The sequence below is a fragment of the Gobio gobio genome (genome assembly GCF_949357685.1).
Source record: "Gobio gobio genome assembly, chromosome: 1".
NCBI lineage: Eukaryota > Metazoa > Chordata > Actinopteri > Cypriniformes > Gobionidae > Gobio > Gobio gobio.
The window spans coordinates 12,855,979-12,883,594 of NC_137097.1; the positions used below are offsets into that span (position 1 = coordinate 12,855,979).

The 27,616-nt window shown below is 38.8% G+C and overlaps 1 protein-coding gene across 1 annotated transcript; it reads left to right on the forward strand.

Moving 5' to 3' along the window:
• The first annotated feature begins 8,618 nt into the window (after positions 1-8,618).
• LOC307126462 (complement C1q-like protein 4) lies at positions 8,619-20,943 on the forward strand. Its single transcript, XM_079816976.1, has 5 exons — positions 8,619-8,728; positions 19,004-19,145; positions 19,965-20,006; positions 20,130-20,261; positions 20,365-20,943. Exons 2-5 carry the CDS (start codon positions 19,049-19,051, stop codon positions 20,640-20,642), a joined length of 549 nt encoding a protein of 182 aa, XP_079673102.1. The 5' UTR covers positions 8,619-8,728; positions 19,004-19,048; the 3' UTR covers positions 20,643-20,943.
• Positions 20,944-27,616: the final 6,673 nt, after the last annotated feature.

Consider the following 27,616-nt stretch of genomic DNA (forward strand, 5'->3'; position numbering starts at 1 on the left):
TGACTGGCTGCATCACCACCTGGTACGGCAACAGCACCACCCGCAGCCGCAAAGCCCTGCAAAGGGTAGTGCGCACGGCCAGCTGCATCATCGGAGGTGAGCTTCCCTCCCTCCAGGACATTTATGCCAGGCGATGTGTGAAGAGAGCTCAGAGGATCATCAGAGACTCTAGCCACCCGAACCATGGGCTGCTCTCACTGCTGCCATCAGGCAGGCGGTACTGCAGCATCAGAACACGCACCAGCCGACTCCAGAACAGCTTCTTCCCACAAGCACTTAGACTCCTCAACTCCTGATCCATCAGGATCATAACACACTGACATAATATTACTCAGCACAACCCACTGTAGATACACACACATTATATACACATTTATTTATCATTTATTATTTATCATTTATCATATAGCACCTATTGTACATTGGATCTCTACTGTGAATAATAATGTATACTGTACATTGTATATTATTATTATTATTATTATTATAGCTTAATGTATACTGTTTAATGTATGTTTAGTGTATATTGTTTAAAGTATATGTATATTGTAAGTATGTGTATATTGGTTAAAGCTGTGAGAACTACACTCACATTGTGTAAATTATTTATTGTTTATTGTAGAGTTTACTGTGCTGTGAGTAATTGTGGGCGCATCAGATGTGTAATCTGCTGTCATGTCATGACTACTATGTTGCTGGGAACTGCACCTAATAATTTCACCTGCTGTTGAACTTGTGTACATGGCTGTGTGACAATAAAGTGATTTGATTTGATTTGAACAGATCATGAGCTGTTTAAATCTCAACAGTATTGCAGGAAGACTCAGATAGCATTAGGAACTAAAATATATCTTCAAACGAATCAGATGCATATGTCATTTCACCGTAGGCAATGGTTAGAAATTATTTAAAGGTGCCCTAGAATGAAAAATTGAATTAACCTTGGCATAGTTGAATAACAAGAGTTCAGTACATGGACATCACATACAGTGAGTCTCAAACACCATTGCTTTCTCCTTCATATGTAAATCTCGTTTGTGTTGTTGATGAAATATAGGCTAAATTATAATTCTATCCGATACAAGGGATTGCGCTACCCAGTTCGCTGTTTAGAGTTTGTGATTCAAAGTGAAGAAGCTATCATTGTAAAATGATACGGCGACGCATTACAATGATTAAAATATTTTCACAATGCTAAAAACAAAGTTGTGACTGCTGACGTTATGAGTTAACGTGTAAAGTTAACGTTATATGCTAGTTCAGGGGTTTTCAAATTTTATGACGCCAAGGACCCCCAAATATGATGAATCTTTTATCACGGACCCCCTTCCTAAAATCCATCTATATATTATTATGTATGAAAAAACATTTGGAACTGTTATAAATATCAAGTGTGACATTACAGGGAGTGCAGAATTATTAGGCAAGTTGTATTTTTGAGGATTAATTTTACAACATTAATAATTAAACAACAACCATGTTGTCAATGAACACAAAAAACTCATTAATATCAAAGCTGAATATTTTTGGAAGTAGTTTTTAGTTTGAGCTATTTTAGGGGGATATCTGTGTGTGCAGGTGACTATTACTGTGCATAATTATTAGGCAACTTAACAAAAAACAAATTTATACCCATTTCAATTATTTATTTTTACCAGTGAAACCAATATAACATCTCAACATTCACAAATATACATTTCTGACATTCAAAAACCAAACAAAAACAAATCAGTGACCAATATAGCCACCTTTCTTTGCAAGGACACTCAAAAGCCTGCCATCCATGGATTCTGTCAGTGTTTTGATCTGTTCACCATCAACATTGCGTGCAGCAGCAACCACAGCCTCCCAGACACTGTTCAGAGAGGTGTACTGTTTTCCCTCCTTGTAAATCGCACATTTGATGATGGACCACAGGTTCTCAATGGGGTTCAGATCAGGTGAACAAGGAGGCCATATCATTAGATTTTCTTCTTTTATACCCTTTCTTGCCAGCCACGCTGTGGAGTACTTGGACGCGTGTGATGGATCATTGTCCTGCATGAAAATCATGTTTTTCTTGAAGGATGCAGACTTCTTCCTGTACCACTGCTTGAAGAAGGTGTCTTCCAGAAACTGGCAGTAGGACTGGGAGTTGAGCTTGACTCCATCCTCAACCCGAAAAGGCCCCACAAGCTCATCTTTGATGATACCAGCCCAAACCAGTACTCCACCTCCACCTTGCTGGCGTCTGAGTTGGACTGGAGCTCTCTGCCCTTTACCAATCCAGCCACGGGCCCATCCATCTGGCCCATCAAGACTCACTCTCATTTCATCAGTCCATAAAACCTTTAATAAAATCAGTCTTGAGATATTTCTTGGCCCAGTCTTGACGTTTCAGCTTGTGTGTCTTGTTCAGTGGTGGTCGACTTTCTGCCTTTCTTACCTTGGCCATGTCTCTGAGTATTGCACACCTTGTGCTTTTGGGCACTCCAGTGATGTTGCAGCTCTGAAATATGGCCAAACTGGTGGCAGGTGGCATCTTGGCAGCTGCACGCTTGACTTTTCTCAGTTCACGGGCAGTTATTTTGCGCCTTGGTTTTTCCACACGCTTCTTGCGACCCTGTTGACTATTTTGAATGAAACGCTTGATTGTTCGATGATCACGCTTCAGAAGCTTGGCTATTTTAAGACTGCTGCATCCCTCTGCAATATATCTCACTATTTTGGCTTTTCTGAGCCTGTCAAGTCCTTCTTTTGACCCATTTTGCCAAAGGAAAGGAAGTTGCCTAATAATTATGCACACCTGATATAGGGTGTTGATGTCATTAGACCACACCCCTTCTCATTACAGAGATGCACATCACCTAATATGCTTAATTGGTAGTAGGCTTTCCAGCCTATACAGCTTGGAGTAAGAACATGCATAACGAGGATGATGTGGTCAAAATACTCATTTGCCTAATAATTCTGCACTCCCTGTATAAAAACAACATATTTTTTCCAAACTTAAATTGGCTATACTTAATGTTGGATGTATAAACCTGAAGAAGAACATTTTCAATTAAAAATTATTAGTATAAGCAATTTTCAGAATGAATGTATGTAAGCAGCTTGCGTCTTGCGTTAAGAACCCCAGTGAGCAAGATAAAGGGGACTTTAGTGTGAAAAACTCACCAGAAAGATACAATGCAAACATCTACAATTATGGGAAGTATGTACGGCAAGAAAGAAGTGAAACATTTAGAAATGAAACAGTTAGAATGTTTGGTAGACTTTATAAATTCTTGTTTTGTCTTTTCTGGGGACCCCTTACAACCTTCTGGAGGACCCCTGGGGGTCCCCGGACCCCAGTTTGAAAACCCATGTGCTAGTTCACATGTAGGCTGAAGTTCTAGTACTGACGTTACGTTTTATAGGTCTTACTGAAACTAAAGACTAAACTTACCATTCAAAAGCGTCCATTTCCAATCTCAAAACAATTGGTTGTTCCTCAAAATCTGCATCTTCATCAGAAACAGGATCAAACAAGGTTGGATGCATAATCTCTCCATTATCATAACGGACCGTATAGATGTGTTTCTGTCACTAAAGCTACTGAAATTAGCCGTGCAGTGAAACACCCAATCAGAGCAGAACTCCACATTAATATTCATGACCCTTCCAAATGAGGCAAAAACAGACCATTTCATTCTAGGGACAATTTCTAGGGTTGTAAATGGACCTTATCTGGACAATTTTTGCCCTTAAATAAGATATCAGAGAACAATTTAAAATATTCCCAGATAGCAGACCAACACTAAATCATCGTTGAATCAATGTTAATGCATCAACTAAAATATAATTGAATCAATGTTGAAATTTAACCCTCGTGCACTGTTCGATTTCTGGTTACACCCCTTATGGTCCGGGTCAAATTGACCCTAATTGGATTCAATACAATTCCCCAAAAATCACACTATGAAAAAACACATACAATCAGGTACAAAAATTAACTTTTAATATCAATACTTTTCACACATTACAAAGAATAAATATCTGAATTTACGATTTTTTAAAAATACTTTTAACCATTTTTATTTTTATTTTTAAGATTGGCCCTTAGGACACTTGCCTTTATACATTTAGAACAATACTATCTTAGTCTAAACCTAAAGAAATCTTGACCAACTATATAGCATTTTAAAGCTTTCAGACTCTAATTTTCATATTTGGTGACTGATTTTCAAAAGAGATGAGCAGGAGATAAATAGCGATAGATTCGTCATTTGTGATGTGGTGCCAAACTATAACGCACGTTTTGACTCTTTCCATATGCTTTTTTTATATGCATTTTAGAGATTGAATACAAATCAAATATTAACATTACTGCCCAAACTACTTCTCAATAGGATGTCTACTTCATAGATATTTTGAAAAGTATGAAAATATAACGTTCAGATCACTCAAACCATATATGGAAATCGAAGAGTCTACATGTCATCTAGTGGAAAACGTTGGTACTGCACACATAAACTTTTTTTTTTTTTTGAGATATCAACCTAAAATTTGGTACAGAATTTGTTCAGATATTTAGCTTTGATTTTCTTGAGGTTTTAGAATTTAACATGTTTTGTAAAATGTATATTTTATATAAAATATATATGTTATATATTTTCATGTTCATAAACTTCTATAACTTGTTTTAAACTTTACTTTTACGACTTATACAGTGATAGTCGATTTCAAAACACTGCTTCATGAAGTTGTTAATAGTTGAAGAGCTCTGAGATACAACAAAGTGTTTTGTATTTTGTGTCTGTACAGTTGCTTTTGAACAGCTGTCCTATATGGGTCAAATTGACCCACAAACAGCAAGAGTGTATAAAATTTTGATATGCACATTTCACAACGCATTATCATGTTGAAACTTTGCATGCATGTTAATGACCCTAAATGAGAAAAGGTCACACAATTTCAAGAAAAACAATGTAGGTTAGATAGTATTTCAGATAGATTGAAAAAAGAAATTATAGCTAATTTTTACCATTTGTGGCATACAAAAAATATTTCTGTATTGAAAAAATGGGGAAAAGCTAATTTTTTTTAGCTTCATAGGTTAGTAAAAAACTAAAATAACAAAATATAACCAAGAAATTTTATTATTTTGGGTCTCTACAATTGCCTTAGAACATTAAAATATGCGGGTCAAATTGACCCGTGAACATCACGAACGTAACAGTAAATGTGTGTGTATATGTCAAAACACATCAGCGTGTTGAAACTTTGCATGCATGTTCATGACCCTAAATGAGAAAAAGTCACAAAATTTTAAGAAAAAAAACATAGGTTAACTGATATTTCTGACAACTTAAAAATCAAAACGGGTCAAATTGACCCGCAACATAACACAAGGGTTAACATTGATTTTTCATCAGGTTTGCACCCTGAAATAATATTATTTCAATGATGAAAAATAGATGATGGGCTTAAAATCAATATTTTTTCAACTACAATTAAATCACTTATTTAACACTGAATCAACATTGAATCAATGTTAATACATTAATCAAATTATCATTGAAATAATGTTGATATTTAACATTGATTTTTCATCAGGTTTGCACCTTGAAATTGTTATTTCAACGATGAAAAATAGATCAAGATGGCCATAAAATCTATATTTTTTCAACTTTAATGAAATCACATATTTAACACTGAATCAACACAGAAACACTATAAAATAAATATTGCTTTATGTACAGCAGGATTCTATGCCAGTTCATTTTCATGTTAGGCAGCAATTGATATGATTTTGTATCAAAAAGTCACTCAAAGTAAGCAACATCCTTCAGTTTACATGCAAATGTATATATTTATGCCCCCACAGTTTCAACAGGAAATCTCACATTGACTTAAAACAATTACATCAGAATTTATAACACAAGTGAAAAACATGACAACCTGCATCTGCAAAATGGAAGTAAATACAAATGGAAACTCATCAATAAAGACATAAATGAGACAATAGTACTGAATGAAAAAAGGAGAAAGAATTAAATACTCTGAATACTCTAAACTCAGGGGTTTCCACCACAAGCAATGCCCCCAAGCCTTTCAGGGGCATAACGGAGCCATTCTTATACCGTCCCAGCAAAGATACACTCTGATGCCTCCTTTTTATCAGCAGTAATGCACCTAAAACAACAAGATGTTAGTAAATATTTGGAAATGTGACTAATTATACATCACAAATGTACTACAAAATGTGATCAAAATCTTTACATTCCAGTTAAAACGCTGAATTTAAATTCAAGACTATTTAATGAATTTGACTTTCCCCTTTAAAGCACCTGCAGACACACATAGTGACCTCACTGGTAGACCGGACGTGCGGTATTGGACCACCCATTGGTCTAAAATGGGGGACTGAAGGGCCAGGTCAGATACCTGTCTCTTCTTTTATACACCTATCCTTCTCAATGTTCATATATTCAGTCCTTAAAGAATAAAAGAATATCTAGTATGTATGTCTCTCTATGGCGAAGGAGAGCGATTGCTGTATCTTTGTTTAGGTATTGGGTGTTCTTTTGATAAATGTCAGGATCTGCTGACACTAACTAGAGTGCGATATACCCTAGTGCTTTTGTATGTGCGTTGCATGATCGTTGCAGGGCCAATATTGAAGATGGACGTTTTCTGCACACGACACCAGACTGAAGATGCCTTTCTATGACCTCCTGGGTCATTGTGATCTAAATCTAGTCATAGGGCGACAACTAGTCTACCCATTTTAGTGATTTTAGTGTGTGGAAATTTATTGTGACTCTGCATTTTCTCTGCCAATCAGAATCATTCCACATGGCAGTAATGACGTGGCTAGACCTTGAAAACAGTATAACTGTTCAGAAATTGTATGTACGTTAGGCGGAGGCGGGGAGACTGTTAGAGGGAGCGTGGCCTACGAACTCCTTGTGAGCTGGCTTCTGCTGATGAAACTGCAAACTATTCTTCAGTAAATTTTTCTTGAATTAATCTAACTCCTGACTCTTGGTCTTCATTTTTCACTACTGGTCCTGGGTCCTAAGCTGTTACCCCAACAAGACGAATAGGGGATACGACAGATTGGCGACGGTAATAGGAAGAGCACCGCAGGAAAACAGCTACCAGGTCCAGGCCGGAGATGCCACATATGTAAGAAACAGGCGCCACCTATTACATACTCCCGAGCAGTACAACTCACCAACAACAACAGAGGCCCCGCTCAACACCAGTGAACCTCTGCCGGAAACCCAGCCTAATGTCGACCAGCCGCAAACAGAGCATGTGCAGGAACCACCCGTGGTGGTCACCGGTTCAGGAAGAGTATCAAAGCCCAACTCCCTACACAAAGACTACATTACATAAACTTGGACTGTTTACAATACTTTTATTGCAGTAGCCATTTGCCTTGTTAAAAAAAAATAATAATAATTGCTTGTATACTGTTTGCCACCCTTCACTATTCAGGTGTTCCTTTCAGCAGGTAAAATTAAGGGCTAAATATGTTATATACAGAAGGCGCGAATGGACAAGAATTGAGCATCTTGCGCGATACACGAGTTATACGCGAGTGGTGCTTTTGTGCATTCACGCGTTTGAAGCGATTTCGCATCTGACGCCCGAGTTAAATTTTTTTAATTTTGGCGTCAATTCGCGCCGCGTTAACCAACCAGGAGCCGGCTTGCTGCTGTCACGTGGTAAAGTGACGTGATGAGAAACCCTGCATAATTTAAAAATACTACTATTGTGTCACAAAATGTAGTTTTAAGACTTCAGGCGAGAATGTAGTTTTTTAAAGCTCAAATCTGTGGTTTATTTATAAAGAGAGCGCCTATTTAAAAAAAAAAATCTTGTGTTTTTGGAGTTGTGAGATACAGGCGATCACCGGGCACTCGCCACTCATAACCCCGGCGAGAGCAGCCTTTCCTCAGCTAGTCCTTCTGACGTTTGCTGATGGTCCTGTAGTGGTGCACCTTGTGTAGATCTAACGGGCGATCTTTGGTGTCATGAATCTATAATTTGTTGTCTGCCAAATCGTTTTGAATGAGGGCAAAGAGAAGGTTCATAACTTTATTTTTTAAGGATATTTAAATATACATGCAGTGAAGATAATGTAGGAATTGCCTGAACCACATTTGTGTGGCTATTAATGTTTAATATATATTTTTAATGAAAATGAAAAGAGGCAAAGTGATGTTTTATGACATATTTCTCCTGGAGCGCCTTGAACGTGCATCTATTTAGCTTCAAACGCTCGATTTCTATGTGCGTCCAATTCGCCGCGGACGCGCGAATGGATTCAAAATGTTCACGCGTCAAACTAGACGCGGTAGACGCGATTTGACGCTCTACTCACGTTGGGTGTGAACGCAGCATTAGAATCAAACATGTTTGATATTTACGATTTAAGATCGGGGAGGCTCCAACTCAATCTGGAGCCATAAAATAATCATAATGACACCACACAATAATTTTTTGGACAAAAAGTTAGTTGTGACAATTCTTGAATCCAGGCATGTCCACTCCCCTTTGAAACTTTATCCATACGTTTGCTGGAAACGTAATGCCATTCTGTTTGCCTGCTATTCATTACATCAACATTAAAACCAGTTTTACTTGCTTTGGTGAAATTGTCTGATGAAAAACTTCCTCAGTTCTCTGTAAACACGCAGAAGTAAAAGAAAATTCAGAGCTGCTGTTCAACACAATTCAGAGGAAGAAAAAGGAAGTAAGTGTTTAATTTTACATTAGTTGTTTTCATGTATGTGTTTCATCTTATGATGTGTCATTGGTAAGTTTACCCATTTGTTTTTTTAAACCTTCAAACAGATGATCAAGAGTATCTTTGTAAATTAATCACGGAAGGCTGTGCATCCATTTAATGTTTTCACATGGTATGTAATGCACCCACTGCAAAATTGTTTAATTTAAAAACTGTGCAAGATCTGCTAAGCCACAAGCCGTCAAAATGTGAGAGCACAGCCATACTAGGAAAGGTAAGGTGTTACCCCTCGTTTTGGGGTATAAAATAAATTGATTTTACTAAATAAAATTAAACATAAAATAAAAAACTCAGCAGAGAGTAAATGTTTACGAGGAGGACCAGCCTGCCGCATCACATACAGGTTGCAAGGGGGCGCCTCTTGCCAAAGCCCTGAAGGGTGCAACCCCCCTGGTAAAATGAGCCCTAATTTCTAGAGGCGAAGCTCATAGGCTAGGGCAGTGTTACTCATTGCGTGGCTCGTACCAGCTTAAGCTGCGGCTCGCATGGCAGTACATAATATGGTGAAATGATCATGCAGTCAACATACATTTCATAAACAAGCAGGGCTATAACATAACCCATTAAAAATTCAAAGTGTCTGCTCTTTTACAAAGATTTTATATATATATATTTTTTTTCAATTATCTTTTTATTGATTTTTAACATTTTATTAACATAACAGACAGAAGAGAAAAAATATATAACAATAATAATAATGAAATAAATAATAATAAACAATAATAATTAAAAAAAAGAATAAGAAAAAAGAAGGAATTAAAATAAAAATTAAATAAAAAAACATCAAATTAAATCAAGTCAGTCCATGGTCACAGATCACAGTTCAACCTTTGTAAATGTTATGTAAACATGCCAAACATTGTAGTGTCAGAGGTCCATAAGCGGTTCCCATATCTTTCTGAAGGCATCCCATTTATTTTTTAGGACGTATGTGCGTTGTTCCAGTCTTAAAGTTTCATTTAGGATATGTATAAACAGATTGAATGATGGGGGTCTTTGTTGTTTCCAAATTGAGCAAGATGCATTTCTTTGCTATATACGACATTAAGATAATCCTCTTCCTGCATGTGGTGTCCAGTGTCTTGTCCAATTCCGTACCAAAGAGGTACAGTGTTGGTGTAAAGTCCAGTGGGGTTTTCACAATCTTAACAGTTAGATCATGTACTGCCTTCCAGAAATGTTTTAATTTCCTGCATTCCCAAAAAACATGCATAATTGACCCTTTACATGTTTTACAACGGTGACATCTAGGGGATGAATTAGGAAACATTTTACTTAAGCGGAGCGGAGTAAGGTACATTCTGTGCATGAATTTATAATTTTGTTCGATTATTTTATTACAGGACAGTGAGGAAAAAACATTCTGACATTTCGTATCCCACTGATCGTCATCAAAAGCACATCCCATATCCTGCTGCCATATGTTCCTAAGTGGGGTCAATGAAGAGCTGTAATGTTCCAACAAAGTGCTATAAATTTCAGGGATTTTTCCTTTTAATGATGTCGATTTTACCAAAATCTCCTCAAGTTTTGTTAGCCCCAAAGATAGGTGTTTTCCCCCTTTTAGGGTGTTTATTAGATGGCGAATTTGTAAGTATTTATAAAAGTCCTGTTTAGGAATTTCATATTCTGACATTAAAATAGCAAAGGACTTGAGCGTATCCTTATCAAACAATTGTTGGAATTGGTGTATACCGTTACTTCTCCTCTTTGCGAACAAGGAACCACCAATAGATGGTGGCAGATCCAGATTTAAGGATAAGGGGGAAAGCCTGGAGATTTTACCAAAATTCCCACAGAACTTGTGTCTTGCCAAGCCCAAAGAGTGTTGTAAACTACATACGTTTTTATTTGATGTAGTGCATTAATGTTGTTAATGAATGGTAGCAAGGTTGTAGAAATAGGAGTACAAAGTTCTTCTTCTATGTCTATCCAGTGTGCACTATTACGAAATGAGATGGGGAGCATTTTCCAATGTTCTAATTCTTCTTTGATCTTTTTAAGCAGTGGAATATAGTTTATGAGGTAGAGATCCTTAAGTTTTAGAGCCACATTCACTCCAAGATATTTAAAGCTGCTTTGGGCCCAGGTGAACGGTGAGATTGCCTTGAGTCTATTCGAAACTGACGAGTTAATTAATAATGCATTGGACTTTGTCAAATTGATTTTATAGCCTGAAATTGTTCCAAATTTAGTGATAAGGTCTAATACTGCTGGGATTGATTGCTCGGGGCTAGTTAAGTATAGAATTATATCATCGGCATAAAGTGAAATTTTGTTCTGTTTTCCCGATATTTATACCAGCAATCTCTTCATTAGCCCGTATGGCTTCTTCGAGTGGTTCAATTGCCAAGTTAAATGAAAATGGAGACAAAGGGCACCCCTGCCGACAGCCTCTAAACAAATAAAATTTTTCAGTGAGGGTACCATTTATACATATTTGGGCTTGTGGGTTGCTATACATAGTTCTGACCCATCTAATAAATTTTTCACCGAGATTAAATTTTTCCAGAACGGCAAACAAATATGACCCCTCAACCCTATCAAAGGCTTTTTCTGCGTCAAGTGAAAGTAGTAAGGCTGTTCTGTTGTGTAGGGACGAGTGGTCAATTATATTTAATAACCTCCGGATATTGTCAGATGCATAGCGTGCCTTCACAAAGCCGGACTGGTCAGGATTAATAATCTGGGGCAAAAGGTTTTCCAGCCTGTGTGCAATTAATTTGGATAATATCTTAAAGTCAACTGGAAGTAATGAAATTGGGCGAAATGATGCGCATTCAGCAGCATCCTTGTCCTTCTTGTGTAATAAAGATATTATTGCTGTCTTCATAGTGTCAGGAAGAACGCCATTTTCAAAAAAATCAGTAACCATGGTCATGAAAAGTGGCTCGATTTGCACCCAGAAAGCCTTATAAAATTCTACAGAATATCTGTCCAAACCTGGGGTTTTTCCGGAGGGCATTGACTTAATTACTTGTAACACTGCCTCCGGGGTGAATGGGGCACTTAACTGTTCCTTCTCATCCTCTGAGATAGAGGGTAGGGATATTTTTTCTAAGAATCTGTGGATATCTGTTGCGGAGGGATTTTCTGATGCATAAAGCTGTTTATAAAAATCAAGAAATGAGGACTTAATAGATTGTGTATCATATTTCATCTGGCCTGCCGCATTACGTGTGCACTTTATTGTGCTTTCGGCACGTTCTTTTTTGAGTTGATAAGCTAGAAGTTTACTCGGCTTGTTACCATATTCATGATATTTCTGTTTAGTAAAGAAGAAAAGTTTTTTAATATGTTCTGTTTGAATGAGATTAAGATTAGTTCTGGCTGCATTTAGTTTTCTCAAGTTTTCCTCTGTAGGAGATTGTTTATGGCATTGTTCCAAATCGATTAACTCTTTCTTAATTTGTTCTGCTTGTTTAGAAAATTGATTTTTTTTTTGCAGATGTGTATGAGATCAACTGGCCCCTAATTACTGCTTTAGCCGCGTCCCACATCACTGCCGGAGTAACAGGGGAGGACGCATTATCCTGTCTGTACTGCTCTAACCATTTTCTAACATTTTTACAGGCTTCAAGGTCTGTGAGAAATGAGGCATTAAATCTCCATTGTTTGGTTTGATTGGTCTGCTGGGGTAGGGATAACCGCAGGTAGACTGGTGAGTGGTCTGATATAAGAATGGGCCCTATATCACATGAAACTATGGATGAGAGATGATCCTGGGGTAAAAAAAATAAATCTAATCGGGAGTATGATTTGTGTCTAGCCGAATAGAAAGTATAGTCTTTCCTTGTGGGATTAAGTTCTCTCCAAACATCGACCAGGCCTACATCAGCCGAGGCTAATCTCAGAGTTTAAGAAGCATTGGGGTTAGACAGTGTGGTTGAAGATTTGTCTAAGTTACTATCCATATGACAATTAAAATCTCCAGCAACTATTCCAAAGTCTGTATTATATTGATTAAATAGGCTAATTATATCCATCATGAATTTAGGGTTATCTTCGTTTGGTGCAAATACGTTCAACAATGTCAGTTCTTGTCCATATAGCATCCCCTTGATAAGTATTTGCCTGCCACCAAAATCGCTATATTGCTCCTTAAATATGAAAGGTATTTTTTTATGAATAAGTATTGCGGTTCCCCTTTTATTGCTAGTAAAGCTAGAGAAATAAACTTGCCCGACCCAATCTCTCTTGATTTTTTTGTGCTCTTCATTGGACAAATGGGTTTCCTGAAGGAAAGCTATGTCTACTTTTTCTTTTTTTAAGAATGTAAGAATTCTCTTCCGCTTAATTGGGTGGCCAAGGCCTCTGACATTAAACGTTATTACATTAAGTGTACTAAACATACAGAGTTTCGCCTGCTACATTGGTTTCGTGTGACCATGATAAAGTAAAAGTAAAAACAATATAAGACTAACAAACTAATAAAAGCAAAAAATATAACATGGGTAGAGCACGAGGGGCCCCCTCTACCCACTCCCTCCCCGCCTCCCCAAAACCCTAGCCTAGTCCCCAAACGACAAGGCAACCCCATTGAAACACGTAACACCCTCAAGTTGACCGGCAAGTAACAGCTAACTGTCAACAGCGCACATCTGTTTACAAAAAGGCGGCATCTCTGTGCAGGAGAACGGGTAAAGCTTAAGTTTCTTAGGTGGCACTTCACTCCACTTAACAGCAAGCATCCAGGTAAAAAAAAAAAAAAAACATTTACTGATAAAGCAAGAGTCTGTTTGATGCCTGCTGTGGATTGTTCATATTTCCCACCGATGTAGAGCCTAACATTACCTGGCTTAATTGGCCACCATCAGGCCCAGTGGTGAGCCTGATTTCTGCACAAAAATGTATGCACTCACCCCTCTTCAGGTATGGAAAACGATTCAATTCAGTTCAAACCTGGTCATGTTTAGGCTATTTTGCCGAGATTTTGCGGTGGAATTCCTCAGCTTCTTGTGGGGAGGAAAACATCTGGATCTTCCCGTTGTGAAGCACTCTCAGTTTACATGGTTGGAGGTGAAATCCTCGGAAGGTCCCCATGTCCACAAACAGCTTTTTTACAGTGTTGAACTCCCGTCTTCGTCGGATCGTCTCCGCGGAGAAATCCTGGACGAATGCGAGTTTGGATTCGTCGTGTGTAATGTCCCGTTGTTTCGTGGAGCATAAGACGAATAGTTTATCTTGATAGTTGAGAAAGCGAAGGAGGACGGCTCGATTCTGGTTGGGGATAACTGAGGCCAGGGTACGGTGGGCTCTTTCTAGTATGAATACTCTGTCGGATTCGATGCCCAACCACTGGGGAAGCATATCGGTTATAAAGTCCAAAAGAGGACGCTTACCCTCAGCTCCTGCCTTAAGACAGCTCGCTCATGCCAGTTTGCGCTCCACAACATCAGGAAGATTAGACCGTTCCTAACAGAGCACGCAACACAGCTTCTTGTCCAGGCCCTGGTTATTTCTAGACTTGACTACTGCAATGCACTTCTGGCTGGACTGCCCTCTTGTGCGATCCAAACACTTCGAATGATCCAGAATGCAGCAGCACGCCCAAAAGGACCCACGTCACACCTCTCTTCATCTCCCTGCACTGGCTACCACTCGCTGCTCGCATCAAGTTTAAGGCGCTGACGCTTGCATACAGAGCCACCACGCGCTCAGCTCCTGCTTACTTTGACTCCATTCTACAAATCCACACCCCCACCAGAAGCCTTCGCTCAGCAAAGGAACGACGGCTTGTGGTCCCATCACAGAAGGGGAAAAAATCCCTTTCCAGGACATTCTCATTCAATGTTCCCAGCTGGTGGAACGATCTTCCCAACGCCATCCGAAACGCAGAATCATTGACATCATTCAAAGGTCAACTTAAAACTCAGCTCTTCCGTGAGCACTTAACCTCAAAAAAAAAAAAAAATTCCTTTCCTCTTTCTCTTCCTTCTTCCCTCCCTACTCTAGCCTGTGCTACACTGAGCAATGTACACGGTCTCGGGATTTCAGGCTCTTATTGCGCTTCTCGACTCTTCATGACCAATCGCTTCATGTTCCCCCAAGTTGTAAGTCGCTTTGGATAAAAGCGTCTGCTAAATGCATAAATGTAAATGTAAATGTAAGACCAAACAGCCGGATATTTTTCCTCCTACCGCGGTTTTCTAGGTCCTCTGTCTTTTCTTCCAGGTATGCAAGCCGCCTTGTTGCTTTAGCCAGATCCCTCTCGCTCTTATCCAGCGCGTCCTCTGTAGCGGCTATGCGGGCTTCAGCCTCCTCTATTCGTTTTTCATTAGCTGTCACATCTCGTTTAATTTCACCTAAATTATTCTCCATCACCGAGATAGAGTTCGTCAGCTCCCCCAGTTGGTTGTTTATTCCATCCAGCTTCGAGCTGAACTCAGAGCGGAGTGATTTAAGCTCAGTTAGCACGTCGGTTACACTAGCCATGCTGTTGTCTTTGACACTCTCGACCGGAGATGATATCTTCGCGCTTCGTGAGCTTGTTTTGCGAGCATTCGAGAAGATTTCACACTCCTTTGGTGCAGGGGGTTTAGGCATTATTTGTATTATGTAGTTGACCAGGTTTGCAAAGGTCTGGAGCTGTTTAATGTGCGATGTTGTACGGAGCCGTCAAACTATGCTGCCATCTTGTTCAGGCTCTCTAGCGCCCCCCTTTTTCCAGCTTTTAACGGTATATTTGTTCTTATAGATCCACACGTTCTCATGAAATGCGTATCTATAACACAAATTGTATTTATTGTGCGATTTATACGGCAAAAAGACGTTTTACGTGCATATGATACGCATTGTCAACTAGGATATGTGTATGTGTGTTACGCGCTAGCATGAGCACAGACAGCGCACCAGAATCCAGTTCTCTTTCACTCTTGAACAAACTATAACACACAGAATTATGCCTAAATGTCCGTTGTGCGTTGTGTCGAGTATCCTCAGAAGAACAATTTTAAATTAGTTAAATAACGTCTAATGAACTTAAAGAGTTGTGAGGAAATGGGACACGTGTGACAGCGTGCCAGATACGTGTCATGTTCGGCAGCGGCAGATCTTAAAGTCACAGCAGCACTAACTACTAATGAAGTTTGGAGCAATGTTGAATGGCTATAATTAATGTTTAAAAATACTGGCCTTCATTCATAAAAAGATGCCATTGAATAAATATTTAAAATATACTGTCTTTGTTTTTTTCTACATTCATTTGGTGATTTACTGTGAAATTATTACATTACAAAAATATTAAAAACGTGTTTTAAACAGAAAAATGTGTGAATAATCATGATTAACAGCACTAAAAGAAGGTTTACATTAAAAATATATTATGCATACCCACTATCTATCTACCTGTTGTATTTATTGCAGTGCATATTGTATGTTCAGGGATGACAGACTGATAAGCAGGCATGCTTTTTATGACTGGATGTAACTTTTGATACTTTGCGGTAAAAATGGCTCTCCTACTGATTTTGTCCTATCAGTGTGGCTCTCCAGAAAAAAAAAAAGCGAAGATAGCGAATAGCTAGGGCAATGGCATCCTTCACTGAATGTAACATTGTTTGCTTGGTGGTGGCCGCTCCGCTGTTGCGGCCCCCATAGCAAATGAAAAGTTGCTCTGACTTAAGCCACTTGCTATTGCGGTAGACATAAATATGAAGACCACAATCTGGTCAAAGTAAGTAGAGCTTCTCCTTATCCGGTGTCGAAATCAGTGCAGTACACCGCTATTCAAAGACACACCATTGAACCCTCTGGTATCCCTCATAGGGGTCACACTTGGCTCCTTCGTGGTCAAAAGTGACCAAAGCCTTGACATTTTACCTTAATCCCCCCAGGGGAAACCAATGTAATATATTTTTGTTCAGTAATATTTTATTTATATTATTATTTAGAATTTTGAGGGTATTTTACGATACTATGCAATATTTATACAATTTTGATTATCTATTTTCCACCATTGAAAATAATACTTTTTTTCTAATATATTTTAAAATAATTTTTCAATTAAAGCAGTATTCCATGTTAAAATAGAGACAAGGCATTTAATATTAAATTTTTGAAAGTAGATTAGGGTCATCTAATGGGAGTAAAAATAAAAATAAAACGTATGTAATGCCCTGGTAGCTAGTATGACTTGCTATCAGGTAGTAGGCCACACCAGGCCTCCCTGAAAGTCCCCTGGTTTTTCGGTTACTTTGAACAGATAGTAGGCCTTACCAGGCCTCTCTGAAGGTGAGTTCCGGGTCCCAATCACTGTGACAATTGGCATGCATTGCTAGCAGGTATTAGGCCTCACTGGGCCTCCCTGAGGGTGAGCTCTGACTAAATAGCTAGCCTGACTGGCTATCAGGTTGCAGGCCTCACCAGGCCTCCCTGAGGGTGAACTCAGTCACTTGACAGTTAGCAATGTATTGCCGGCAGGTGGAAAGCCTCACCAGGCCTCCCTGAAAGCTTGCTGTCAGGTAGTAGGCTTCACTAGGCCTCCCTGAAGGCGAGTTCCCAAGTATGGCCGCTCTGGCAGCTGGTATGAATTGCTATCAGGTAGTAAGGCCTCACCAGGCCTCCGGGGAAAGTCCCTGGGTTTTTCGGTTACTTTGAACAGATGAACAGATATCAGCTCTCAGCATTAGTATTTTTTCAGTCCCTCAGTCTGGATGCCTCACCAAGGCAGTGTCCAGAGGCTCTGTTCTGAACAGACAGGGTTGGCCAAACCGAAATGTCCAATATAAGGGGCACCAGGTCAGGCCTCCCTAGTGGCATGCAGGTGAATATGTTCCCCGAGTAGTGATTTGGCTGGGGCTCCCTCGGGTCCCCTAGCCATATTCCCTTAAAAGGACCCCTTATGTTGAAGTGGTTGGTCCCAGGCCTTTGAGCAGCCTGTGTAGGACCTCATGTTGAGTGCATTAAGGTTCCTCTTGAGGCTTATTGCTTGGGCTATGACCGTAGGGAATGCTGTCACTGACAGCCCAGTGTGACCAGAGGGAGAGGGGTTTGGGCAGTTTCAGTTGAATTTGCTTGGTCTGACAGTTGTCATTGCCAGTGGGCATGCACTCCCCTCCCCTCACTTTCGAAAGTGAACGTCTCAGGTTACATATGTAAGCTGTTCCCTGAGAACAGGGAACAAGACACTGCGTTTCGTTGCCATGCATCGGGGCCTGCCTACCAAACAGTCCCTTCAGACAATAAGATGAATGTGTGTTTGCAAGGCACCCTTATATACTTCCTGGTTGCACATTGATGACTTCATGGGCTGGTGCCGGTCAATAGGATTGCTGTGATTCGATAGTAGCTACAGACTCCTGTCACGCTGAGGCGTTCCCCAATGTGTTCTAGGACGCAGTGTCTTGTTCCCTGTTCTCAGGGAACAGAGGTTACATACGTAACCTGAGACGTTTTCTATCATCTTGCTGATAACATTTCTTTAGTCATTCGGCAGCCTGAACCACTGTAGGTGATCCACCCTTACAACAGGTAAAAACCCTGCCTACAACACTGGTGTTTTATTTATGAAACGTTAAACATAACTTGGATTTTAAAAAGCCCTGGTATTCTCTTTCAAGTTTTCTTTTTGCTGTTATCGCCTGAGGAGACACATTTCATTATGCATTTTCTGATTAATTTCATTAATCACAAACATTTTCAGCAAGTTTGACTTTTTTCCCTGATCCTTTAACATATCTGAATCATGTACATGTCCAAAAATTCAAAATGTAACTATTTTCAGTTATTTTAGACCGAAGAAGGTTAATACAGACCTTATTTTTTCTAGTGGAGGGAGTCCTGGCACTGGAATCCCAGCATCTCTTTGTTGATCCCCCTCAGGGGCCAAAAGTGAAGATTCCAAAGCTGCTTGTATGCAAGTGAAAAAAGCACAATGTCAGGGCATGTCAAAACATGAACAATATTACAATGGCAGTGGGATCCTATGGTGTGTAAACAAAAGAGTTCAACAACTTCACATTCTCTACTCCAACAAATTTCCCAAGGGACTAATCTCATAAAATTATAACTGTGAATGTGTGAAATGTGGTAATACTGACAGTGTATACAGTGTGTTGAATATTATTGATGTAAAGTGTTGTGAAGACAAAGAAATGGCTAATAAAAAAAAATGTGGATTGATTTTTGTGAACAGTGTTTTTTGAATGTTTAATACATTCCAAGTGAGGACTTGACTAATGGACCCCATTTCTGTGGTCTATATTTTCTTCTGTTTTATAGATTACTCTCATCTGTTTAATTGGCCTTTAGGGTGGGGTCTGCAACATGGACATTAATACTGAGGCTGAGAAGCTTAAAAACATGGAGGAAAGGATACAAAAATTAGAAGAAACATTAAACAAAGTACTGTGTGAGAATGCAGGTAAGGTGGAAGGTTACATCTGATTACATTTTATTGAAGATTAATTGTCATTCTGGGGTATCACAATACTAAAGTTTCAAATGACTGGCTCATTTAAACAGTAGTATAATCAATACATTACTACTTTAAGTAATGTTGTATGTGCAGCAGGTACACTATTTAAAGGGATCGTTCACCCAAAAATGAAAATGGTGTCATCATTTACTCACCCTCAAGTTGTTCCTGTATGAGTTTCTTTGTTCTGCTGAACACAAAAGAAGATATTTTGAAGAATGTTTGTAACCAAGCAGATCTCTACAGCCACTGACTACCGAGATCTGCTGGGTTACAAACATTCTTCCAAATATCTTCCTTTGTGTTTAGCAAAATAAATATTTTTTTACAGATTTGGAACAGCTGGAGGGTGAGTAAATGATGACACAATTTTCATTTTTGGGTGAACTTTTGTATGCAATTACATGTATGGAAACATTATGTATGCAATTGTAATTGCAATGTAAATGCATTAATACTGTGCCACTTCAGTACTTAGATGTATTTTGTCTACACTGATTTCATTTGATTGGTAACAGTAGCCAGTTATTCATTCTAATATAGTATTCAGAGGAAAATCTGTCATGTTTTCATTTACATCTATGTATTTATGAATGTATTGTATTTTTGAATTATGAGTTAACACAATACTGCATGGTACCGAGATACTTCAGCTGGTATAGTATCATAAGACATCTTTATGTTGTCATGACAACCCTACATTGTACATCTTTTTAAATTCATTATTTACATTTTAACATTATGTGTAATGTGTATTCCGAACAGCTTTGAAAAGCGCAGTAGTTGATTTACAGAAAGAGAATGAAGGCAAGTAAAAAGAACATTTTGTTCCTGTTGTCGTTTAATTAAAACAATTTTTTTTTTGTAAATTTTAATGGTTTGGATGACAATGAAAAAAGAACTAAAATCAGTCTATTCACTTGTTTACAGGCAAAAAAGTTGCCTTCTCAGCTGGACTTCTGGAATCTGGATTAGGACACACTGGGCCCACTGGTATTCGGAAAACTCTAGTCTACAAAAGAGTTTTCAGTAATATCGGAAGTGCATATGACTCCAATACTGGTAAGTACTGCAAAGAGACATAATGGAGAAAGAGTGGCATGCAGTTCATAATCTTGTTCCCATATGATGACATTTTTTGAAGCATGTACATGTATATATACAGGTATGTTCACAGCACCATTGAAAGGAGTCTATTACTTCAGATTTTATGCTCATTCTCATGGTGGAACCAGAATGGCCGCCAGTCTCTTCAAGAATGGTCAACCCCAATGCTCTGTGTTTTCTTGGAAGCCAGTCACCAATGGTAATGCCAGCAATGGTATTGTTCTCACACTGGAGGCTAGTGATCAAATATATACACAACTTTGGGAGAACACCTGGGTTTATGATGATATCAACAGCTACACCAGTTTCAGTGGTTTTCTGATTTTTCCCTTGTGAATGTCTGAATCTTGTCATTTCAGTTTAGTACTGGATTATTTTATGATGTAAAATTATTACTTTATGGAACAAATTTTTCCTATGTCTGTTACATGAAAATCACTTTGAATGGGAAAACGTATGCTAAATGATAAACTTATGTGGAAAATGAAACTGGCAAGATGCTATTTATACCGCAATGATAACATTTAAGATCCTGTATTTGACCACATGACTTAAAATTATTAAATGAATGTAATTGTAATGGAGAGTAAAATGTTTTCTTTAAAGGGATCATGATATGGGAAATAAAAATGTCCTTAAAACATCCTGAAAGTTTAATAGCTTTAAACCTCCTCCACAATATAAACAAAGCATTCTTTTAATCAAGCTCCAGAAATAGCTTGTTTCAATATTGTGGAGTTGGTGACACCACACAAAATTAATTTTATGCTTTTATGACATTCAAATTCACAAACTTTTAATAATGATGTTAAGGCATTGTAGTGATTTGTAAAAAGGTTCTATCAAAGATATGTAGTTGAACATCTTTTGTGTGGGTCTTTCACTGTACATTATGATGCAGCACTCATGACAATCAACAAAATGTCCAGATTAAAGGTCCCGTTCTTCGTGATTCCATTGTTCAAACTTTAGTTAGTGTGTAATGTTGCTGTTAGAGCATAAATAATACCTGTAAAATTATAAAGCTCAAAGTTCAATGCCAAGCGAGATATTTTATTTAACAGAAGTTCCCTTTCAAAGCCTACAGCGAACGGCCGGCTTGGACTACATCCTGGTACTTCCTTCTATAATTACGTCAGTCAGTAGAACAGTAGAACAGACTAACCTCCACCCACAAGAATACGTGAAAAAGGGGGTGTGGTCTTGTTGCTGTCCCACGTGGAGAAGAGGACGGTCGCGTGGAGAACAGGAATTGTTGCGTTTGACTGTGTTTGTCGCCATGTCGTCGAGACGCTGTTATTTTCATCCCGGAGTCAAATCACCTTTGTTTGGCTTTCCCAGGGACGCTGTAGAGATCATTGAGCGCATACATCTCCCGTTAAGAGGCGTGACCTTTCCGTCCAACGTGCGCTAAGCTGCTGTCGAATCACAACACACGAACCGGGCCACGTGCGCTAAGCTGCGGTCAAATCACAACACGGGAACCGCTGGCGCAATCAGAACTTCATAGAGGGACTTCATAGAATAAGGAATTCATCAGCCTGTTTTAGGACAGTGAAAACAGCGGTATACAGATCAGTAAATTGTGTGAAAAATACTGTTTTTTTTTACACGCGAAACATGAACACGTTATATTGCACACTGTAAACACAATCAAAGCTTCAAAAAAACACGAAGAACGGGACCTTTAAAAGATCACACCTGAACATCACAACACAAGCTACTAAAAAATCCAATGAGAATAGAGGGCTATGAGAGAAGCAAGTTTGAATGAGAGTTGCTGTTTGCAGCTTTCTTATTCCTGCTTTTAAAATTGATTTCACACTGATTGTAGTTTTCTTTTTGTTAATGAATTATTACTTGATTAAAAAATTAAACTATAGAGAAAATATATTATGAATTTAGCAGTTACATAAATTATATGCATATGGTATTTGTTAGAAATTAAAACATATTCAAAATGGGTGTATGCAGGGTTTTTAAAAAATGTAAGACCTTAAGAATAAAGACCTTTTTAAGGGTTTTTAAAGGGGAAGATCAGTGTTTATGATAATATACATGATATATATATATGAGTCAAAATGATAAACTTACACACACATATACACATACACATACACACACATCCACATACATATACATATACATATATACACTCACCTAAAGGATTATTAGGAACACCATACTAATACTGTGTTTGACCCCCTTTTGCCTTCAGAACTGCCTTAATTCTACGTGGCTTTGATTCAACAAGGTGCTGAAAGCATTCCTTAGAAATGTTGGCCCATATTGCTAGGATAGCATCTTGCAGTTGATGGAGATTTGTGGGATGCACATCCAGGACACAAAGCTCCCGTTCCACCACATCCCAAAGATGCTCTATTGGGTTGAGATCTGGGGACTGTGGGGGCCATTTTAGTACAGTGAACTCATTGTCATGTTCAAGAAACCAATTTGAAATGATTCAAGCTTTGTGACATGGTGCATTATCCTGCTGGAAGTAGCCATCAGAGGATGGGTACATGGTGGTCATAAAGGGATGGACATGGTCAGAAACAATGCTCAGGTAGGCCGTGGCATTTAAACGATGCACAATTGGCACTAAGGGTGCCAGTGTGCCAATAAATCATCCCCCACACCATTACACCACCACCACCAGCCTGCACAGTGGTAACAAGGCATGATGGATCCATGTTCTCATTCTGTTTATGCCAAATTCTGACTCTACCATCTGAATGTCTCAACAGAAATCCAGACTCATCAGACCAGGCAACATTTTTCCAGTCTTCAACTGTCCAATTTTGGTGAACTTGTGCAAATTGTAGCCTCTTTTTCCTATTTGTAGTGGAGATGAGTTGTTTACCGGTGGGGTCTTCTGCTGTTGTAGCCCATCCGCCTCAAGGTTGTGTGTGTTGTGGCTTCACAAATGCTTTGCTGCACACCTCGGTTGTAACGAGTGGTTATTTCAGTCAAAGTTGCTCTTCTATCAGCTTGAATCAGTCGGCCCATTCTCCTCTGACCTCTAGCATCAACAAGGCATTTTCGCCCACAGGACTGCTGCATACTGGATGTTTTTCCCTTTTCACACCATTTCACACCACACCACAATCTAGTGCATGTGAAGAATAGTTTGCAGTTTCATCAGCAGAAGCACTTTTTTACTTTGTGAGTCTTTAAGTGTGTTCAGTCTTAGAATGTTTCAGTCGTTCAGTCCCCAGCTGTGTGATTAATAATAAGACCACACCAAGAAAACCCCATTATGTTCAGTGATGCTGTGACTGTCCACACGTGAAACGACGCAACTCAACAAAATGTTCTACTGTAACCGACGCCTCGTTCTATTTTGAATCTTTGAAATATGCGTTGTATTTTAAGCGTTTGTCATGTGTTGTGCATGCACAAATAGGAAATATGAATGTGAAGTGAATTTGTGGTCTTGTTTCAAATACATTGTGTCGGGTACATTTTGTGACCATATACCTATCCAAGTCACAGACAGAATCAACGTCAGTAAGCTATACTTATTGTATTTCCACCACAAGGTGTCACTGTGGCCTCAACGCTTCGCCCTCGCCTACTCGATGGCTATGTCTGAGGTAAACCACGCCCTCTCATTACCATACGCACAAATAAATGTAGAAATACATAAATGTAGAAATACATAACTGTAAAAATAAATAAATGTAGAAATTAATAAAAGTGGAAAAAAACAAAAATAGAAATGAATAAATGTATAAATAAATAAAAGAATAAATAAATAAATAAATATGGATAAAATAAATATATTCATAAGGAAATAATTGTATAATTAATTATTTTAGTTTTTTGCTTTTCTATGCATATTTATTTATATATTTATTTATTTATTTTTTACATATATTTGTATATTTATTTATGTATTTATTTATTTATTTTTTAATTATTTTTAATTTTAATATTTGGCAGCTTTGGAATTCCATACTATTGTAGTTGGGTTAAGTGGCTTAGGTTTTACTGTGAATTTGTTAAGTAAATTGTGTTTTCTATTTATTTATATATCTAAATATACTTTAAACTTTTAATAAATTGTTAAATTTTAAGAATTGTTATTTTTTATTTTTCAATAAAAAGCCATTCTTTAATGTCATCCACAGCTGTTTTATGGCTCTTTTTTAAGTATCTGTTCTGGTTCTTTTCGGTTTGGCACCGGTATCATATAAAACCTAGACGAAACCCAACCCTTATAGCGAAAGAGTAGATTTCTTTAGTGAATAAAAGCTGTGCACACTGAATGACTGCCTGAAATAAATGCTGCGTGACATTGTTTAATAGCACTTTTTTTTTACGTTTTTGCTCCGTTGAAACACTGATTGAGCAATTACACCAAATATGATGTTTCAGTGAGTTGTAATCCACATGGATGGCAGGACCCACTGTTTCCCAGCAGAACATTCCCCAAAGCATCACACTGCCTCCCCGGCTTGCCTTCTTCCTATAGTGCATCCAGTGCCATGTGTTCCCAGGTAAGCCACGCACACGGCCATCCACGTGATGTAAAAGAACATGTGATTCATCAGACCAGGCCCCCTTCTTCTATTGCTCCGTGGTCCAGTTCTGATGCTCATGTGCCACTGTTGGTGCTTTCGGTGGTGGATAGGGGTCAGCATGGGCACCCTGACTGGTCTGCGGCAACTGGGCCCAGGAGACTCTGGTGTATCTTCAGCTGATTCTTTATTGAGAAGATGCTGTGTGGCGCTGCAGTCATCAAAGTCTTACTCCTATCAGGGCAAATTTCCTTTTCAGTCTTCATTTAGGGGTAAAAAGAAGGTCCTTTTACAGGTATTTCAAATGACAATGTTATGGATAGGATATCAATGTCCTCCCATCAATGTCCTCCCAAAACCAAAACTGGGGAGCAACTCTACACATGCCCTCAGTGTGGAAAGAGTTTCTCTAATAAAGGAGCCCTTAATTGCCACATAAGGATTCACACTGGAGAGAAGCCTTACACCTGCCAACAGTGTGGAAAGAGTTTTGCTAAAAAAGGAGGCCTTACCAGACACATGAGAGTTCACACTGGGGAGCAACTCTACACCTGCCCTCAGTGTGGAAAGAGTTTCAATGTAAAACAACACTTTGAAGAACACATAAGGATTCACACTGGAGAGAAGCCGTTCACCTGCCAACAGTGGAAAAAGATTCAACCTAAAAGGAATCCTTAACTGGCATATGAGAGTTCACACTGGAGAGAAGCCTTACACATGTGGACACTGTGGGAAAAGTTTTGGGTATAAAATGGCCCTTAAGTGCCACATGAGTATTCATGGATGACAGAACTGGTTTTATATGTCATCAGTGTGGAATGAATTTCCCAGACAGAAAACGCCTCATGTTTGAGAGACTGTTTAATGTATTGATTATTGTTATGGTATTGCATCCTTCATATCGCTTGTGGGCCATCCGCACTCTGTCCCCTTTTTCCCTCTGGTGCAATGCCCTTGTGAATAGGATCTAGTTGTATGTTGGTTTTGATGCTTTAAATGTCTAAATGTTTTGTTGTCTGTTGCTTTGTGCCATTAAACTGGTGTTAATTTGCATTTGTCTCTTTTCGCCTTAGACCTGATGGGGCTGAAAGAGGAGAGTGAAGTACTGAATGAAGAGAAAGATCAATTTAAGAATCATGATTTCATAACAAGAAAAAACACTTTTAGTTGCTCACAGACTGAAAAGACACGGAAAAGGGGTGAAAAGATGGGAACTAGAAGTAATTTCACCAGCCAACAGTGTGGAAAGAGTTTCACTGTAAAAAGCAGCCTTACGAGGCACATGAGAGTTCACACTGGAGAGAGCCTTACACATGCCCTCAGTGTGGAAAGAGTTTCAATCTAAAAACACTTTGAAGAACACATAAGGATTCACACTGGAGATAAGCCGTTCACCTGCCAACAGTGTGGAAGAAGTTTCAACCTAAAAGGAAACCTTAATTGCCACATAAAGATTCACACTGGAGAGAAGCCTTACACCTGCCAACAGTGTGGAAAGAGTTTCACTGTAAAAAGCAGCCTTACAAGACACATGAGAATTCACACTGGGGAGCAACTCTACACATGCCCTCAGTGTGGAAAGAGTTTCTCTAATAAAGGAGCCCTTAATTGCCACATAAGGATTCACACTGGAGAGAAGCCTTACACCTGCCAACAGTGTGGAAAGAGTTTTGCTAAAAAAGGAGGCCTTACCAGACACATGAGAGTTCACACTGGGGAGCAACTCTACACCTGCCCTCAGTGTGGAAAGAGTTTCAATGTAAAACAACACTTTGAAGAACACATAAGGATTCACACTGGAGAGAAGCCGTTCACCTGCCAACAGTGGAAAAAGATTCAACCTAAAAGGAATCCTTAACTGGCATATGAGAGTTCACACTGGAGAGAAGCCTTACACATGTGGACACTGTGGGAAAAGTTTTGGGTATAAAATGGCCCTTAAGTGCCACATGAGTATTCATGGATGACAGAACTGGTTTTATATGTCATCAGTGTGGAATGAATTTCCCAGACAGAAAACGCCTCATGTTTGAGAGACTGTTTAATGTATTGATTATTGTTATGGTATTGCATCCTTCATATCGCCGAGAAGTCTTTAGTTTTATCATATTTATAAAAGACAGATACGCTGTACCGAGTCTTTTCCGAATAAAACCAAGTGGCTGGAGGCGTATCATGTGGGCGGAGCTAAAGAATCACGAGCACGTGCTGCTATTGCGTTGAGAGCATCTGAAAGCTGTGACATCCTCAGAAAACGTGGAAAAAAGCATTGTCCTAAATACACGATGGCTATCAATCAGATTCAGCCATACATGTATATATATATATATATATATATATATATATATATATATATTCAGACATACATATTTGATCCAGAATCAGGTTCAGAGGAGCAGCAGCAAGAACGACTATAGCAGGACGTCTCTATGGGGTATGTGCTGTAACTGTATATATAGTGACTTAGTATACTTAGTGGCTTGTGTGACTTGCTCATTTCTACTTTCATTATGTCGTTGTCATTTTTTTTTTCTTTGCCCGTTTTAAAAGTTGTACATATGGGAAGTGCACATCGCATGCGCCATTGACAAATTAAATATACGTAATCATGTTTTTTGATTGCCAACAACACAGAGATGTGAAGCAGTTTTACTCACCACCTGCGGCTACAACGCATGACGCCCCTTCCTGGGAGAAGTGCCCATACAACGAAATTCCGCCCTTGTTGACGTCATTTAGGCCCATATTCAATTTTTTTTTTTAAAACTGGAAGTAGTATTTTTGGCA